We start from the raw sequence: 17,638 nt of genomic DNA on the forward strand, positions 1-17,638 counted from the left end.
AAGAACATTTTTAATAAAATATTAAAAATAGATAGATACATTTTGATACAAAATATTATACAAGGATGTTTAATAAAATATTAGATAATTATAGGGAATTAAATAAAATTTAAAAAAATATATGAGGTATTTTGATATTAAACATTGTAAAAACGTTTTAAATGGAATGTTAAGAACAGATAGATGCATTTTCATACAAGATAACATACGAGGGTGTTATAAAATTGTTAAATAATTATAGGGGGTTAAATAAAATATTAGAAAAATATGAAGGATTTTTTATATTAATAATTGTAAGACTGTTTTACATAGTTATTACAGGTTTTTTTTGTTATAATGAATAATTATTTTTAAAAACTTGTCATTATAGGATTGATAATTAAAATTGATGATTATGCATTAGTTCGTTATCAAGGAGAATGAATTCAAGGTGGAAATAACACAATGAAATATGTTGGAGGATCCAAACAATTAATTAAAATTCCTTACGAAACAATATTTGAGGGATTTATTGAGTTTTTCAAGGAGTCTTGCGGTATTGATCCAATGAAAAACTACCTTCAACTATCAATGAAGCCAAAAAAAATTGAGCTCGACTACCCCGTACAGATCCAAAATAATGAAGATGTTTAGGGTCTTATTAATATGTCTCAGTACTTATAGAAATATATTCCTGTTTTTGTTATATGTACCCCAATTGAAAGGCAGGAGGATGAAGATGAAGATAAAGAAGAAGAAGAAATTAGTGAGGTGAAAAAACAATACGATTTGGGAAACTTGATTGATTTCAATAATGACTTGTTATACATTGTAAACTCATGAGCTCATTGAGAAAAAAATAGATATCACACCTCAGGTATGCTTGAGGGATATTTTAGAAATTTTATAAAATTTTAGTTAATTAATTAATTAGTGGATAGATTTTTTTTTTTTAAAGAAGAGATTAGATAAATATTAAAGGCAGTTAATTCACGTTCTGCGTAATAGGGGGATAATGCTAGTGTTCACTTCATTTAAGCGTAAAGAAAATACAGAAAAACAGAAGTAATTGGGGATTTTTTTTTTTTATATAATTAATCACCTGTCAAACTACACAATCATTCAGTATAGATTTTATATAATAGTACATTTTTAGTGTTGTAAATAAATTATAAATTGTGTTACAAATATTTGTATTATTTTGTAATACAATCTTGTATGAATTTTATAAGTAAATTTTTGACTAAATATAGAATATTGTGTGACACATGATTAGGATGATGGGACAGAGAGTCTTAAGATTGAGAGAATAATTAATCACCTGTTTCATACAATTATTTGAGTTAGAAGGTTGTATTGAGAGGATACCTATGACATAGGTTATGCGCCATTGAGAGAATACGCAATCCATAGTATACACCTATTAGAAGGTGATATCATTGAAATTGATTTATATGTACCATGGACTATGATAGTTGTGAGAGAGAAGTCACATGACTTGGGTGTCGAATCCTCAATACGACCTAGACCGATCAACATTGAGAAATGAAATGAATTGAATTGATAATTATTCTTTGACAAACAAGAATTCTGAAAGACTAAATGCGTGATAAATGAAAATTTCAAAAGATTGATTAATAAAGTAGGATAGAGATTCTTACTTACTGAATGATTTGTCACTCATTCATTTTATATTCGATCTTGCAGGTATAAAATGAGCTTGTGGTGGACTACGGGGTAACTGATCAGTGGTGGAGGCATAGGAATTTGGAATTTTTTTTATGTTATATAATAAATTTATCTCAAGGTTGACATGTGAAACTGGGACACACTATTTCATTATTTGTTTTAAATTTTAGCATGGCTTTTTGTTATTTTATTGTTGGTTGTCAATTAATACTTGATTTGTTTATTTGGTTTCCGCATGAATTATTAATGAAATTAAATTATTTATGGATTTCGAGTAAATAAGGCTTTGGATTTATTTTTAATTTTAACTTTAATTTTTCTCTCAATCCCAAAAAAAAAAAATCCCTTTAAAGGATATAACATTTGAGCTGGATGTTTCAATAGAGTTCCCGACTGGAGTGACTTTGATAGAAATGATATGTCCGATATTCCTTCTGAATATGTAGAGCCTGAGTATATGACATCAGTTACCGAGGGTATAGATAGTTTACAGCTTAAAGATTCTATTTCAGGTGATGGAAATTATTCTGGGCCATTTTTTGATAATGTCCCCATTAATCCGTTTAGGTGGCTTCTTGATTTTCCTTCACAACCATCAACATCATCAGGTGGTTCTAGATCGATTCGATAGGAGAATGGTGTAAAGGTTAGCGATATTTTCTATAATAAAGTTCAATTGAAAGACATTGTGAAACAATTCGCCTTACTTAAAGGATTTCAATTCATGGTCAAAAACTCTTACAATAAACGATGGGAAATTAAGTGCAAGGTTGAAAATTGTGAGTGGCATATACATGCAATCAAGTCCAAAGTCAGTGAAGTGTTTCAAATCAACTATATGAATCCTAACCACACATGTTCAGTTGATCAAATTATGCCACATCACAGACAAGCTGGGGCTCGAGCTTTAGGTTAATTAATGAGGTCAAAGTTTATGATGATTGATCGAATTTATCGGCCTAAGGAAATAATTGTGGACATCGTTGACTGATTTAAAATTGATATTTCATATTCACAGGCATGACGGGCAAGAAACTGGGCTATAAATTCATTGAGGAGCTCACCGGAGGAATCATTTATGATTTTACCAGATTATTGCTACAATTTACATCACACTAATCCAGACACCATTACTGCTATTAAAACGGATGATGAGCATCAATTTAAGAATTTTTTCATAGCATTAGGATGTTTCGTTCGTGTATTCAGAGAATATCTCCAACCTGTTATTTGCATCGACGTTGCTTTCCTTAAAGGTCGATATCTAGGACATTTATTCATTGCGGTGGCTCTTGACAGTAATAACCAAATATATCCTATTGGTTTCGATGTCGACAAAAAAGAAGATCATGACATGTGGTGTTGGTTCCTCACGAGGATTAAATAATGCATTCATGACCTTTCCGAGCTAGTAATAATCTCGAATCAACATCATGCTATATACTCGACAATGGTTGAAGTCTTTCTAGATATCCACCATGGATGTTGTTGTCATCATCTTTTATGTAAGAAGCAGACAAAGTATAAACGAGACTCAAAGGTATAATGTTTAAATAAGTATTAAAATTTGTAAAAGTTTATCTTTTTCATACATTTTGATTATAATCATTTCTCATATTTTTTACTACCTTACAGGTTGCGGGTGCATATTGGAAAGCTGTAAAATCATACACAAAAGCAGAATTTGAGGCGATGATGCAATCTCTTGATTCGATGAACTCTCAAGCTGGAGCTTATCATGCTATATACTCGACAATGGCTGAAGTCTTTTTAGATATCCACCATGGATGTTGTTGTCATCATCTTTTATGTAAGAAGCAGACAAAGTATAAACGAGACTCAAAGGTATAATGTTTAAATAAGTATTAAAATTTGTAAAAGTTTATCTTTTTCATACATTTTGATTATAATCATTTCTCATATTTTTTACTACCTTACAGGTTGCGGGTGCATATTGGAAAGCTGTAAAATCATACACAAAAGCAGAATTTGAGGCGATGATGCAATCTCTTGATTCGATGAACTCTCAAGCTGGAGCTTATCTACGTGATGTCAGATTTGAGCATTGGAGTAGAACATACTTTCCAAGACATCGATACAACATCATGACCACTAATATTGTAGAATCATTTAACGCTCTTGCTAGACATGCACGGGGCCTACCTATCATAATGCTCATTGAGTTCATTCGTGGTACTATACAGCGATGGTTTTATGAGAGAAGAAACCATGCAAGTAAGTATCAAATCGTTAATAATTAAAAAAATTTCTCCTGTACTTTTTCCCCTTAGTTTTGGTTATTACTAAATATGTTGTTAATATTTTTTCAAATTACAGATGAATGTCCTAACTTTGTCACCCCTTGGGCGGAGGAGAAGATCAGTAGTCATTTGTCTAAGTCTGCACGTTTGGAAGTTCAACCAATTACACCAACTCGGTATTAGGTTATCGACTTTGGTGGATACATGGGTATTATAGACTTTGGTGAAATGCCTTGCACGTGTAGAAAGTTTCAATTTTCACGTATTCTGTGCAAGCATGCCATTGTTGTTGCACTATATATGAGACTCACAAATGTCAATGCATGAGTTCATCCATTCTTTTGCATTGATATCTACCGTGTAATATATCAGAAACTTGTCAATCCTCTTGGAAACCAATCTGATTGGTTGCACTCACTTGAATAAATAGTTATTCTGCCCCCCGTCCTCGATACACGTCATCCGAGTCACCCTTCTAACAGAAATCAACGTCCTTCCCAAGGAGAAAATATTACACCTAGGATTTGTGGTCGTTGCCATGAACTAGGACATGTACGAACCCAATGTAAAAGCCCAACACCCGTCTCGAGCTTCGCCCCGCAATGTTCATCTAAAAAAGGCAAAGAAACGAGATCTTGACATGCTTATAATCAGTTTTGTTAGTTATATGATTCATCATTGTTGTACTTCAGTTATATGTAACCGATGTATTTTTATTATTGTTTCAAATGTGTAATTGTATTGATATGTGATGTAATAACTTTAGTGTAAATAATTTCTTCATTTTATATTTGTTAGAATGAGTTGTTTGAGTCACAAATCGATCAATGACATTTCTTAAAAAAACATAACCTCAACTTTCAGGGAAGGTGTTCGAAGAGAACCCTCGATCGATAATATCTCAATGCAGGTTCCCTATATGCATGAAAATGACAAAATGGTAACAAAACATTCATAAAAATAAAATGAATTAATCGATAACAAAACAGTCATAAAAATAAAGTTTCATCAATAAGTGACATACCTCAGCTCGGACAGGTGATGCAATAGAAAGGCCAATCGTTGCTCTCTCCTAACGACTACCCTAAGGTAATAGTAATAATAACTTAATCAGTGACATTTCATATATAACAATATTATAATATAATAACAATATTTAACATTAAATATAATTTTGAAATTACATACGAATCTCATGTGGCTGATGGGATAGTATTGCGGTATCAATAAGGGAGGTCGTCCCTCTCTTGTACGAATATAATTATAGTTGTCAGAAAAATAACGAAATACAATTTTTATAAGTAATAAATTAGAAATGGTTTTATAACCTGAACAACGGGGGTTAGACATGTACGTGTGACGATGTCTTCCAAAAGAGTCATACGATCTTGTAATCGAGCCACATCATCGCGTAATCAAGTCATTTGTGAAGATAAATCGTCGCAAAAACTTAAAATCTCATGTAAAATTGTAGTACCCCAGTGCGCCAATGTAGCATGTAATGTGGAAATACTGGGTGGTACGGATAGGGGACACTCCTCGATAACATGATGGGTAATACGATCCTCCACTCTAGGATGGTCTATGGTCAATGGGCTCTGAACTCCAGGGGGACATAGAGGTTGCTCCATAATAGGAGGCTGAATAGGCTTCTCATGTGTCTCAGAAGTCTCGACGAGTATATCTGAATGTTCTGAGGCTGGAGAAGCCTCGTCTCCTGTCGCGAGAGGAACTGAAGATGATGAGGAGGAATCAGCATCTTGTAAATCGGTGTACTCATGAATGTTAGCATATCATGGTAAACCCTCATTCATTGGTGACGGACGAAGCGGGAATGTGACATCATCCTAATGATGAAGATATATAAGTCAAAATAATTGCAACATTCAATGAATTAATCGACTTATTAATTAATTAGTACATACCGAGTCACCAGTGAAAATAGTGCTTATATGACTGTAACTAGGGACGTTCCTTGTACGCCACCTAAACATCTGTGGGGACGTATAGATATCAATAATGTCAACCCAATCGTGCAAAGTGTCCAACATCTCATATATCTGATATTGCAATATAATCATTTACGATTTAAATAAATCAACTCATATTTTTGTCAATTAATATATAAAATCAATAAATTAAAATTTACCTAAAATGCGAAAGAAAATCCGTAGAGGTCGTATTTATGCATTTCAAGCATCCGTCTAGAACACACTCTATCACTCGCATGAGACATAGACTCGTATGTCATCTGCCACATGGCAACGCCCCAGGGATAGGAATTAAACCCGTCCAGATGATCAACTAACTGTAAGTATTCCGCAGACACCTTCTTTCGTTGATCATTCCCTAACAAAACTATGTGAAGAATATACAACAAGGTCATCTTGATGGCGTCAGTATTGTCATCCCCCCATGGTCTTGACAAGAAAACACACTCTATGTCATGATACTGCACCTTCAGATAACCTCAAAAGTACGTATCTCTGATCTTATGTTCGGAGAAGCGAGAAATATATAAAGAAATATCAGTGTATCGACTAAACGAAAAACCCGTCACTAGAACAAACTCAAACGGGTTTAATCTTACATTAACCCCACTAACCCTAAACCAAAACTTGTCCCTAGCAGAGGGCCAATGTAACTGTCGTAGTAGAAATGCATGAACCAATATCCTAGAGAATTTGGTTTTGGGTAAATGAAGGAGATACCTAAAACATGTCATCTCAAATAGTTGTAGTTGATCCAGGGTCAATGTAGAAGTAATCTTAGATAATGCGATACGCTGTGCACGATATATCACATCTGCCTGAAAATATCTGGACTCATTGGAGATTCACAGCTCATCTTCAACATGTTTTCTTTTGCGAGAAATATCATACAAAAATTTTAAAAATTCGTAAGACATTCATAAAAAGCAAATATGTAAACAAATGTAGTAATGAAAAAAAACATAGAAAGATGAAAAATAGAAAACAATAAAAAAGGAAATGACAAAATTTAAAAAATAAGATTTCAGTATCTTAAAATGGTGAAAATAAAAAAACAGAACTGAAATTCAAATTCTATACGTTGAAATACCCTAGAATGTCAACAATCAAAAAATCGTTCAGAAATCTTAAAAAATACGAGTCAATATATTCTAAAAGTGTTTCAAATAAAAAAATGGAACTGAAATTCGAATTCTATTTATTGAAATTCCTTAGAATGTCAATAATCAAAAAATCGTTTGAAAATATAAAAAATATGAGTCGATATATCCTGAAAGAGCGTAAATCAGAAAAATGAAACTGAAATTCGAATTCTAAACATTGAAATACCCTAGAATGTTAGCAAACGAAAAATCGTTTAAAAATCTGAAAAGTACTAGTTGATATATCCTAAAACGGTGAAGTTCAAAAAAACAAAAATGAAATTTAAATTCTACACGTTAAAATACCATAGAATGTTAACAATAAAAAAATCAGTCAAAAATATGAATCGATATATTCTGAAAGGACGAAAATCGAAAAAACAAAACTAAAATTTGAATTCTATACTTTGAAATACCTTAAAATATCAATAATCAAAAAATTGTTCAGAAATATTTAAAATACGAGTCGATATATCTTAAAACGGTAAAATTCAAAAAAACGAAACTAAAATTCAATTTCTAAACGTTGAAATACCTTAGAATGACAACAATCGAAAAATCTTTCAAAAATCTGGAAAATATGAGTCGATATATTATAAAATGGTGAAATTTGAAAAAACGAAAATGAAATTCGAATTCTGTACGTTGAAATCCTATAGAATGTGAACAATCGAAAAAACAGAATTAAAATTCGAACTTTATCAATTAAAATATGTAAGAATGTCACTAATCATAAAAATCGTTCGAAAATCTGAAAAAGAAGAGTTGATATATCATAAAACGGTGAAATTCGAAAAAAAGAAACTGAAATTAAAAATACGAGTCGATATATCCTATAAATGAGAAAATCGAAATATTGAGTGAAATTACGTTATTACATCGTAAAATATGTCAAAAAGACACAAAAATTGAAAAACTAAATCTCAAATTCGAAAACTACATATTGAAAAACTCTAAAACAGAAAAAACGGATATAAAATTTGAAAACTACACGTTGAGAAACCTTAGATGTGAAAAATATCAATTTACCCCTTGAAAAAATTTCTATTGCAAACATGTCTAATATTTATCCCTTGCCCCTCAGTAATTTTCTAATCTATTAGCGCCCTTGCAGTTTCAAAAAAGTAAATTTTCCCCTCAACCCATAGTATTCATGATAGCCCACTGTCACATGACAAATTTCAGAAACACCTGCCGTGGATTGATCTCTCACAACCAACTCCCTAATGTTTTAAAAAAACTACTTAACCCCCTAACCCACGGTCAATCTCTCCTGACCGTGGGAGTATTCATCCTGGCTGTGGGATACACTGTTCCCACGGTTGGACTGCCAATTACTTCGCACGTATTTTTCGACCAAAAAGTTGTCATTTCGACCTCTAATTTTAACACAAATCAAATCTACATAGGTTATAACACAAAACCCCTTAACAAATTCAACGAAAACAACCAAGAATCAAAACATCTTAAGCATTGTTCAAAATCTAAACCCTAAAGTTTCAAACCGTAAAATCTCAGTCAAATCTTAATAATATGAACAATAACTTGATTCAAACAAGATTACGGAAGATATACTAACCTTCGTTATCATTTTTGGTCATCGAAAAGCATGAAAATTGTTGAAAATTTGTTTGACCATGGGATGACTATGGGACAGTGGAAAAAACACGATTTTTCTTTGGATTTGCATAGTGAGCCGTGGAAGTTTACCGTGGGAAATATGAAAATTTTTGTTGTTTATATATAGGGGCAGTTTGGTCATTTCACAAAAGTTAGACGTTTTTACTTTAACCTGATTGTTTTGACAATTTCGCTTAGAGCCTTTAATTTTGGCCTTTTATTATAATTTTCCTAATAAATAATACAAATTATGTGTTAATAATGAATAAATATTATTTTTTATATTTTTAATTGTATATTAAAAAATTGTAAACATGTAACTTTACCATAGCGTAAAAAAATTTGTGTTCTCATAATTTTTCCAAACATTTAAAATGAAAAATTATTGAAAAATTAAAAAAAAATAAAAATAAGTTGATATGTTTATACAAAAAACAAAAAAAAAAGGAAGATAAATTTTATTCAAAATATCATTTATGATATAATTATATATATCTATATATATTGAATATATAAATAAATATATATTTGATATTCAATTATATAATATATATATATATATATATATATAATATTATTTTATTATTTATTAACATTTTGAAATTAAAATTTTGTTTTATGATAGATGGCAAAAAAATAAAAAATAAATTATTGTATTACTTCATTCTTTTAAGGTATAAATCTTATATTATATTAAAATAAAAAACAAAATCATATAACAAGATATTTTATGAGATGAGAAAAAAAAATTATATAGTAAGTTGTGAAGTCTTAATTAAGATTATGGTAAATTAAATTGAATTAATTCGATTTTGATTTAGTATTTAGTTTGAATTAGTGAAACTCGAATAAGGTAGTTTCAATTCAAATCGAGTTAATTTAACTTGATTAAGTTGTAAAAAATTCATTAAAAAGATTTAATTTTCTTTATAAACTTTTTCTTTTTTTATGATTTTTTATCTTTTTTTCGACGCCAATAATCTTTCTCCTTTTTATTAACTTTTCGTCAATCTCTCCCAACAAATCCATTGCCATCGCCTGTGAACCGAGCTTAAATTAACCATTCTAAATTTGAATAGAGTTTGAATTAATTATTGTTTGGATTTGAATTTAGAGTTTAGGATTTAGAGTTTCTTTGGTTTCAATCAAAAACAAGTCCCAGCTCGTTCTCCGATCCAAAAATCTTCAAAGCTGGTTGTAGGCCAGGCCCGGCCCAGCCCAGCCCAGCCCATCCCATTCCAGCTCCACTTGCTTCCTTGCACCATTGTCAAACTCAAACCCTATCTGCCTTTTTGTCTTCCTGAATGTGTAGATTGAGAGATCATCACGTCTACAAACACTTTCTCTCTCCTCTCCTTCTTTCCCTCTAACACCCGTCATGATATTCTTTTTCCACACAAAACGTCGTCCTATGTTCCTTCCTTCTCCTCCGCGTCCTCTTCCTTAATGAACGATTTTTCCTTCTTCTTCAACAATTTCAACACCCTAATCTCTTCCAGCTCTTTCTAATTGTCGATTAATGGAGGGCTCTGTGTCCGACGATCTCGGAGCGCCGGAATCGTGGGAGGTCGCCGATTTGGACGCCACCATGACCCGATTGGGCCTCTCCTCCTCTTCCTCTTCTAACCTCGATTCCAACTCACGCCGTCAGTTCACTGAATCAGGTTCCGGGTTGAATTCGAATTCCTTGACGTCTTCTTCTTCACTTGACAAAGTCTCCGACGACGTTCTTAATCAAGTTGACCAATTCCTCCGTGAAGCTCTGCAAAACCCTCGCGAACGCCTCTCCAGTAAGTTGCTTTTAACTAGCTTCGTTTTTTGACGAGATTTAGAAATTATGTTCAATTGTAGGTTTCTCTTAGTAATTATTTATTCTTGTGGTTTGTGCTTATGATGTTATTGCACTAGTTGAATTGCGATAATGGTGACTTTTGCTTTTTTATAAAATGGTATTTCTGTGTCTCCATTCGCGATTGGTTCGGTAATTGATGTTGCAAACATGATGCTATGCGTGGTAAATGTTGCGAAGTCTGCCTTGTAGTAGGGCTAATTTGTTGGTGTGTATATTATGTTTGGACCATTCTTGGTACAGGAGCTGGGGTTTTGTATGGGCGACGTTATAATCTTCATTGTGTAAGGTGGCTGCTATTTTGGATTGATGTGCATTACTTTGGGATGGTAATTGCTGTCTGCTTTATTTGTCGTTAGCTCTGTCTTGGGATGGTTGTGAGACCTGTGAGAAATGAGAATGGGTTGATAAAAATAAATTTGGAATAAGAATTTGACATCACATGGGGTATGCACAATCTTTTGATTGAAAATGCAATGACAGGTGGCTTATGCGATGGCTGATGGGGTGGAGGAAATATTAAAGCAATACAAAACAAGACAAGTTGAGCATACTTTTTCGTTGCTGGAGATGGAATTAACATTTGATTCATGGCAATTTATTAAAACAGGAAAAGTTGGTTTTTTGGAAAGTCTATTGGGATAGGGCAATTTATTAAAAACAGCAAGGTGTTGAGAGATATTAGTGCTCATGGTAGGGAATTATTTACTGTTACATTGTATAAGTGAATTGGATTGAGCATAGCATACAAAACTTAGATAAAGTAAATTAGGATTAATTAAGGCTTATGATTTTCTTCTTGATCTACATGATGGAGAGAATAACATATAGAAATAGATGGACTAAATCTGAAAAAATATATGTATAATCCTGGGATGGGCTAGTAAGTAGATTTTTAGGAAGATTTCTTATTTTTACATCTCTTAATTTTATTATGGGTATCATGGGAAGAGTTTGTCTGTGCTATAAGTGTGAAAGTTAAAGAAAGTGGAAAGAAAAGTTGAAAATTATGCAATGGCCTCAGTTGCCATGAATTTTCTTTTCCCCCTTTCGCACATGACTCACCCCATGTAGTTAACCTGTGAATGCATTGATTCTGAATTGTTGGATCAGTGGCATGCAAGATGATTAATTGTTTTTTTTTAACCTGTTGTGAAAGGTGATTAAATTTTTGTTGAGTATAATCTTTTGACTACAATGGCTTTTGGACCTGGGATGCAGTCAAGAAAGAGCAAGTTCATAAAGCAATGATACTATGTGTTCTGATTGTAATGTATAGTTTGATTGTCTGCTTGTTATAGAAATTATTACATGTTTGTTAGCTCAAATATGATTTTCACTTATGCTTTCTTTGGATGAACAAGAATTTGTTTCTGTCATTCATAGATATTGTGTTCATTAGCAAAGTAGTATTGATTTTTCTCTATTTATGATAAAGAATCTAATCTCTTTTGTTCAGTTCTGCGGATGGAGCAAGATGTTGAAAAGTTCGTTCGCAATCCTACTCAGCAGCAATTAGAGTTTCAGCAGCTGCCTACTTCATATTTACGCTTGGCTGCTCACCGGGTGGCACAACATTACTCATTGCAGTCAATGGTTTTGTTAGACAATAATTTTCCTGATGGTTCTAATTCTAGAATCATTGTCCGAAAGACTGCTGAGCTCACTCTTCCTGTGATTCGCTTGGCTGACATCCCTGTAAATTTACCATCAGATGAAAGTGTTGGGGCTGTAAAAGTTGCAATCAAGCAAAGGCCACAAAAGAAATCACAAACTGCCAGTAATTCGAGTTCAAATTTGATAAAGTCAAATAGTTCCAAGAGTGTGGAGGAAAGAAAAGAAGAATACAATAGGGCCCGTGCGCGGATATTTAACTCTAATAATTTTAGTGGTGGTGAAAGTAGAATATTGGACAATGAAACTAAGTTTCCGGATGGTCCCTTGGGAGTGTCTAAGATGGAAGAAAAGTCCGTTTCTGGAGCTTCTGGTTTAAATTCTGGTAGAGGTTCAGCTGATTCTTCTACTGGTAGGGGTTCGGTTGATTCTTCTACAAGTAGCAGTAGACCAGCTAGAAGTAGAGTAGAGAAGGATCCAGTTGGTAGGTATAGACCTAATAATAATAGGGTAGCTATCTTTCGGGATCGCGAAATTGACCGCAAGGACCCTGATTATGACAGAAGCTATGACAGGTATTTTTTTTAAATTTATTTTTAAGTTTATAGTATGTTTGGTTGAACTTTCTGTTTAATTCCTGAATAGAACAATGAAAGAATAGCATTTGCCAAATTCTTTCCACATCTGTTTTTACCTTCAAATTGGTATGTGTTTATTTATGGATTAGTACAATCAACAAGGGCATTTGCTTGACTGTCCATCGTGACAATGATCTCTCAAACTATATCTGCTGTGAATGTTCTAAGAGTGATGCTACACTTACAAAGTTGAGATCTCAATTATTGTGGTTGCTGACATGACAACATCGTATTCACTGTAGGATAATATGAAGCAATGTTATCCTATAAGTAATACCGTGTCTTTACATCTACAACTACATTACATTGAGATTCAAAGTTGGGATCATAACTTTATATATTTAGCATTACTGATGTTGTTAAGGTGTGATAGTGTTGCCTTCTGGTCGTTCTCTCTCTTTTATTCTTGTCGATCTTTCTTTTTGCTTTTTGTCAACTGAATATGTGGCTTTGTATTGATATATATGTTTCAAAAATCAGGTCTAGGCTCCCAGTATGCTGTTGATTTGCAAGTTGCAAGTGTCCACTTAGAAGCACGACATAGTCAATTTTGCCTTGAAAATTCTGTCTTATTATTCATTCTATGATTTTCTGACTACAATAAATTTTAAGTCCTGCTCTTGGACTTATATCTTTACCTAACTGTTTGCTCATCTTTCAGCCTTTTGGTCTTTGATTTTTCATTGGTTTTTGGTGAGATAAATTTTTGAATATTCAATATTGTTATCAAGCAAAAACTATGAAAGGTAGTGACTCAGAGCTATTATTTAAACATGAATTCCTAGAAAAGGGGATGGCTCATTGTTTGCATGGCAATAGTTTGATTAATTGTAACTCTATCAAAATTGCAAAAAAGAGAACATAATAGTGTTTGATGAAAATCCTAAGCTTCATGCATGTTTATGAATTTTCATATTATATTGCTGGAGTTTGTCCTCAACTTTTTAATGGAGTATCATTTTGAAAACCGTGTTTTTTGGGATGGATTAGTCAAACAATTGTGAGCAATTTTTTTTTTTAAACTCAGCATACATATTATTTCTTATCTGTTTTTCTTAATTGTTCAGGTATATGCAAAGATTTGATCCTGGGTTTGGATTCAATAGTGCGCCATACTCTATACAGCCTATGTACTCCCCTGCTATGACCTATAACACTGAATTTCCTCAGCTTGGATCTGCCCATAGGCCACAGATTTCTACTGAGCACCAACCTCATCCACTTCCTCAACATCTTCCTGGGCCATGGGCTGCACCTTCAACCCCTGCTGGACTTAGTTATGGTCATCCAGAAACAATGATGACACCATTTAGTCCAAATCATGTTGGTGCACACTCTGGATCTGCCATATATATGCATTCTACACAATATCCTTCTCAACGCCCTGGAATGCCTTTTATCCATCCTCATGATCATGTTCATCAACCTTTTTCACAGGTATGACAACTTCTGGAGCTTTCTTTTTCTTGTGAGATGACAACTATTGGATTCTTTATAGGGGACCGGACATCTTTGTTCTCTCTTTTTTATGAGAAACACTGAAATTTTATATATGCCAAGAATGACTTGCATGTAAGTGAACATGCTGTACACACTAAAACTGGGGTGTATAGACGACAAAAGCACTTAGATTGCTAGTCAGGAAAAGGATCTCATCAATTATCCAAGCCCTACTAAAATCTTTAAGTTACAGAACCTTACTGTGCTAAAAATTGGAGGGGGGCACAAAATTGAAATTTTTCTCACAAAAGCAGAACCTCTTTCCAGTGTAGACTCCAAAAGTTTTTTCTATTTGTTTCCAAATAACACAATAAATAGCTCATCACTTGGCAATCCCACAACATGATGGCCTCATTTCTCCAGCCCGAGTTGAAAACAATGCGAATCGAAGAACAATTTGCCTAGGATGCACCCTTGAGGGTCTAAGAGCAGCATTGATCTCTTTGTTTGGATGATGTTGTCGGCACATACATACATAAATACATACGTGTGTATATACACATATTTGGTTGTGCAATGGTGCAAGCTATGAATTTCGCATTACAAGGACCTTTAGTGTCTTTTGTTGATTACTCAAAGAAAGGAGCATTGGGCTCATCAGTCACCACCTTTTTGGCAAGCTGTCTGTGATCCACATGTGCTAGCATGGTGCAAGAGTTCTAGCCCTGCACAGTGGAGTAGAATTTGGTTGGCAGTAAATGTTGATTATGTTCTCCATAAAGTAACTACGTATAGTTGTGTTAACAAAAGAATGCATCCTATTTATGTAACTTTCCTTTGAATATATCTTTTTCTTCAGCTAGTAAATGAATTCTTTTATGTGCCATCTTTGAAACTGAACTGATCCTTTGAATAGTCTTTCAGATCTTGAATCATAATTAACTGTTGTCGTGCTTGTGCAGTCTCAAGTACAACCCGATGCAACTTTTGGATTAGCCCGGCCCCGATGAGGGGCTTGGGCGATGCCTGCGCCCTGCCAACCAGTATGTGAGCTTGGGTTTTGATGGGCAGACACTGGAAAAGGATATCCCAGTTGGCAGAAGCGCAGGCATAGAGAACCGAGGTGGACTGTGTAGAATTTAAATGGACTGGCATTGATACACTCCACCATTCTCGGTTTCTCACCTGCAGGTGTCATCCTTACAGAAGGATGAAGAAGCTCCATGGCTTGAAAGATCCATTATTTTGGATCTGTCGATAGCTCTATTTTCCCCATTGATGATGGTGAATGGAGCTTTGATCGAAATGTGGTAGCTGGTAACACGTGCAGTGATTTGAAATTAAGGTATGACCACCAATTTAATTCAGCGTTTGTATTTTTCCAGTTATTTTCTTATAATATAAACGAATATTCTAGTTTCACCCCATTGCAGCATCAGGAGGAGCAGAAAAGAGAATATGGTTGAAGGATCATTGTCTGGGAGTTGAGATTTGGATTTGGTGCCATATTCGAATGGTGAGATGCTTGCTCAATATGCTTTGGCAGAAACATTTCAGTTTCTTGAAGGAAATATTAATGATAAATTGGTTGGAAGTTCATTGCAAAAACATTGTGATTCTTGATTAATCTGTATGAGTTTTGGGGGTTAACGGATATCCTTATTGACAACATATCAACAATCGTTTAAAGAAAAATGCATAACACTTGAAAGGGTAACAAACAATTGTGTTTAAAAAATCAAGATTAATATGTGACACTTCTTTAGACAATCCATTTGGTTTTGCAATGAGACAAATGTTTAACTCTAGATATAGTCAACAAATAATGCAACGCCATATGGTGAGGTATGTTATAACGGTTGATCCACCTTTTTTTTTTTTTTTTATATATAGATGATATAATATTAAAATTGTTTATACAAAATAATGTTTAACTATCATTTAAAAGAGTTTTTGGGACTACATTAAAATCTGATATAATTAGAAATTTTGAAAGATATTGATAAATAAATTAAGTAATTTTAATAGTGTTATTTCAATGATATCATATTTATGGACATCTAATAATTAAGTTTTAGGGTATATTTTTGCTACAACTCATTTTATTAATTTAGATTGTTAATTAAAAAATGTATAATATGTTTAGAGTATTAAAATATTTTTAACCATCTAGCTAACATTTTTAATGAATATAAAATTAAAAAAATTTGATAATGTCGATAGAGTTAATTGGTTTAACCATGTATTATTCAAGTTTACCTTTTGATGGAAAATAATTTCATGTTAGATGTGTTTATCATATTATGAATTTAATTGTACAGATGAAATGAGTTTAATACGTAACAAAGTTTTTGGATCTATTTTGAGAAAAAGGAAGTTAAATTTTAAAAATATTAGAAAAATATATATTTGATTGTATTTTGCATTTATTATTTTTGATTATTAGACTAAATTATTTAGAGTTGAAAATTTGTTAAAAATTATCGAAGAAAATTTGTTATCATGAACAACAAAAGGTATTATTTGAACTATATTATTTATGAAGTTATATATAGAAATATTACACACTTCATATGCACCAATAAGTTCAATAAGTTCTTTTAAGGCAAAATATATTTATAGCTTATCATGACGAAAAGCTGGTTAGACTTAAATTCTAATTTTTAGTGAACTTACTAATTATATTAATATCAATAATTTAGTTGGAGCTATAAGCGACAATAATGATTTTGATATATCGGCATGAAGGAAAACACATAAAAAACTTATTTTTTATTTTCCGCTATGACACGTGATTTTCTAACGTCTTTAGTGTTTATTGTAGCATTAGATTTAATTTTTAGTGTGGATAGATATGTCTTGATTGAAAGAAAGTTAACTTATTTTCCTTTAACTTAAAATCTTCTTTAACTTATTTTCCTAAATGATTCTTCTTCTTCTGTTTAATAATTTAAATGAGTTGAATTCGATTTTGAATTGATCAATTTAGATTTTAACCAAGTTAGAATTGATCATTATTTGAGTTTAAATTGATTTAATTCGAATTCATCCGGGCCTGTATGGGTAACATTATAACTCTTATCTTCATCTGTACAAAATTGCAATAAACATTCTCAATCTTTGAATCCAGAAAAACTTCATATAAAAAATTACATAGAATATTCTGTTAAAAACATTTTAAAAAAATAGTCATACTCCTTTCTAGAACAATCAAATCAAGGACAAGAATTCTTATTTAGAATTGAAGAAAAGTAAAGAAAATATGGAAAAAATAATTTTCATCCCTCTTATTTAAAATAAGAAATTATTGTGGCTAGTTGTATAACTCTAACATTAAAAAAAGACAATAAAGGAGAAAATAAAGGATAAAAATATGAAGAGTTAATAAAAGATAAAAATAGAGAGAGAATAAAGA

The 17,638-nt window shown here is 32.5% G+C and overlaps 1 protein-coding gene across 2 annotated transcripts; it reads left to right on the forward strand.

Annotated features, from left to right (window-relative positions):
- The first annotated feature begins 9,953 nt into the window (after nt 1-9,953).
- Nucleotides 9,954-15,894, forward strand: LOC123192287 (R3H domain-containing protein 1-like). Of its 2 annotated transcripts, none has more exons than XM_044604775.1 (5): nt 9,954-10,472; nt 11,991-12,720; nt 13,851-14,220; nt 15,186-15,568; nt 15,641-15,894. In XM_044604775.1, exons 1-4 carry the CDS (start codon nt 10,202-10,204, stop codon nt 15,231-15,233), a joined length of 1,419 nt encoding a protein of 472 aa, XP_044460710.1. In that variant the 5' UTR covers nt 9,954-10,201; the 3' UTR covers nt 15,234-15,568; nt 15,641-15,894. The 2 variants fall into 2 exon arrangements, with proteins under 2 accessions (XP_044460710.1, XP_044460709.1); XM_044604774.1 differs by having other exon boundaries at nt 15,657-15,894.
- Nucleotides 15,895-17,638: the final 1,744 nt, after the last annotated feature.

This window comes from Mangifera indica, chromosome 12, assembly GCF_011075055.1.
Source record: "Mangifera indica cultivar Alphonso chromosome 12, CATAS_Mindica_2.1, whole genome shotgun sequence".
In the NCBI taxonomy this organism is placed as follows: Eukaryota; Viridiplantae; Streptophyta; class Magnoliopsida; order Sapindales; family Anacardiaceae; genus Mangifera; species Mangifera indica.

What these genes read in the sequence shown, in the direction of transcription:
- LOC123192287 (XM_044604775.1), top strand. Translation starts at nt 10,202, where the DNA reads ATGGAGGGCTCTGTGTCCGACGATCTCGGAGCGCCGGAATCGTGGGAG. An exon ending in TATGACAGAAGCTATGACAG is followed by an intron (nt 12,721 to 13,850) that starts GTATTTTTTTTA and finishes TTAATTGTTCAG; the next exon opens with GTATATGCAAAGATTTGATC. An exon ending in TTCATCAACCTTTTTCACAG is followed by an intron (nt 14,221 to 15,185) that starts GTATGACAACTT and finishes GTGCTTGTGCAG; the next exon opens with TCTCAAGTACAACCCGATGC.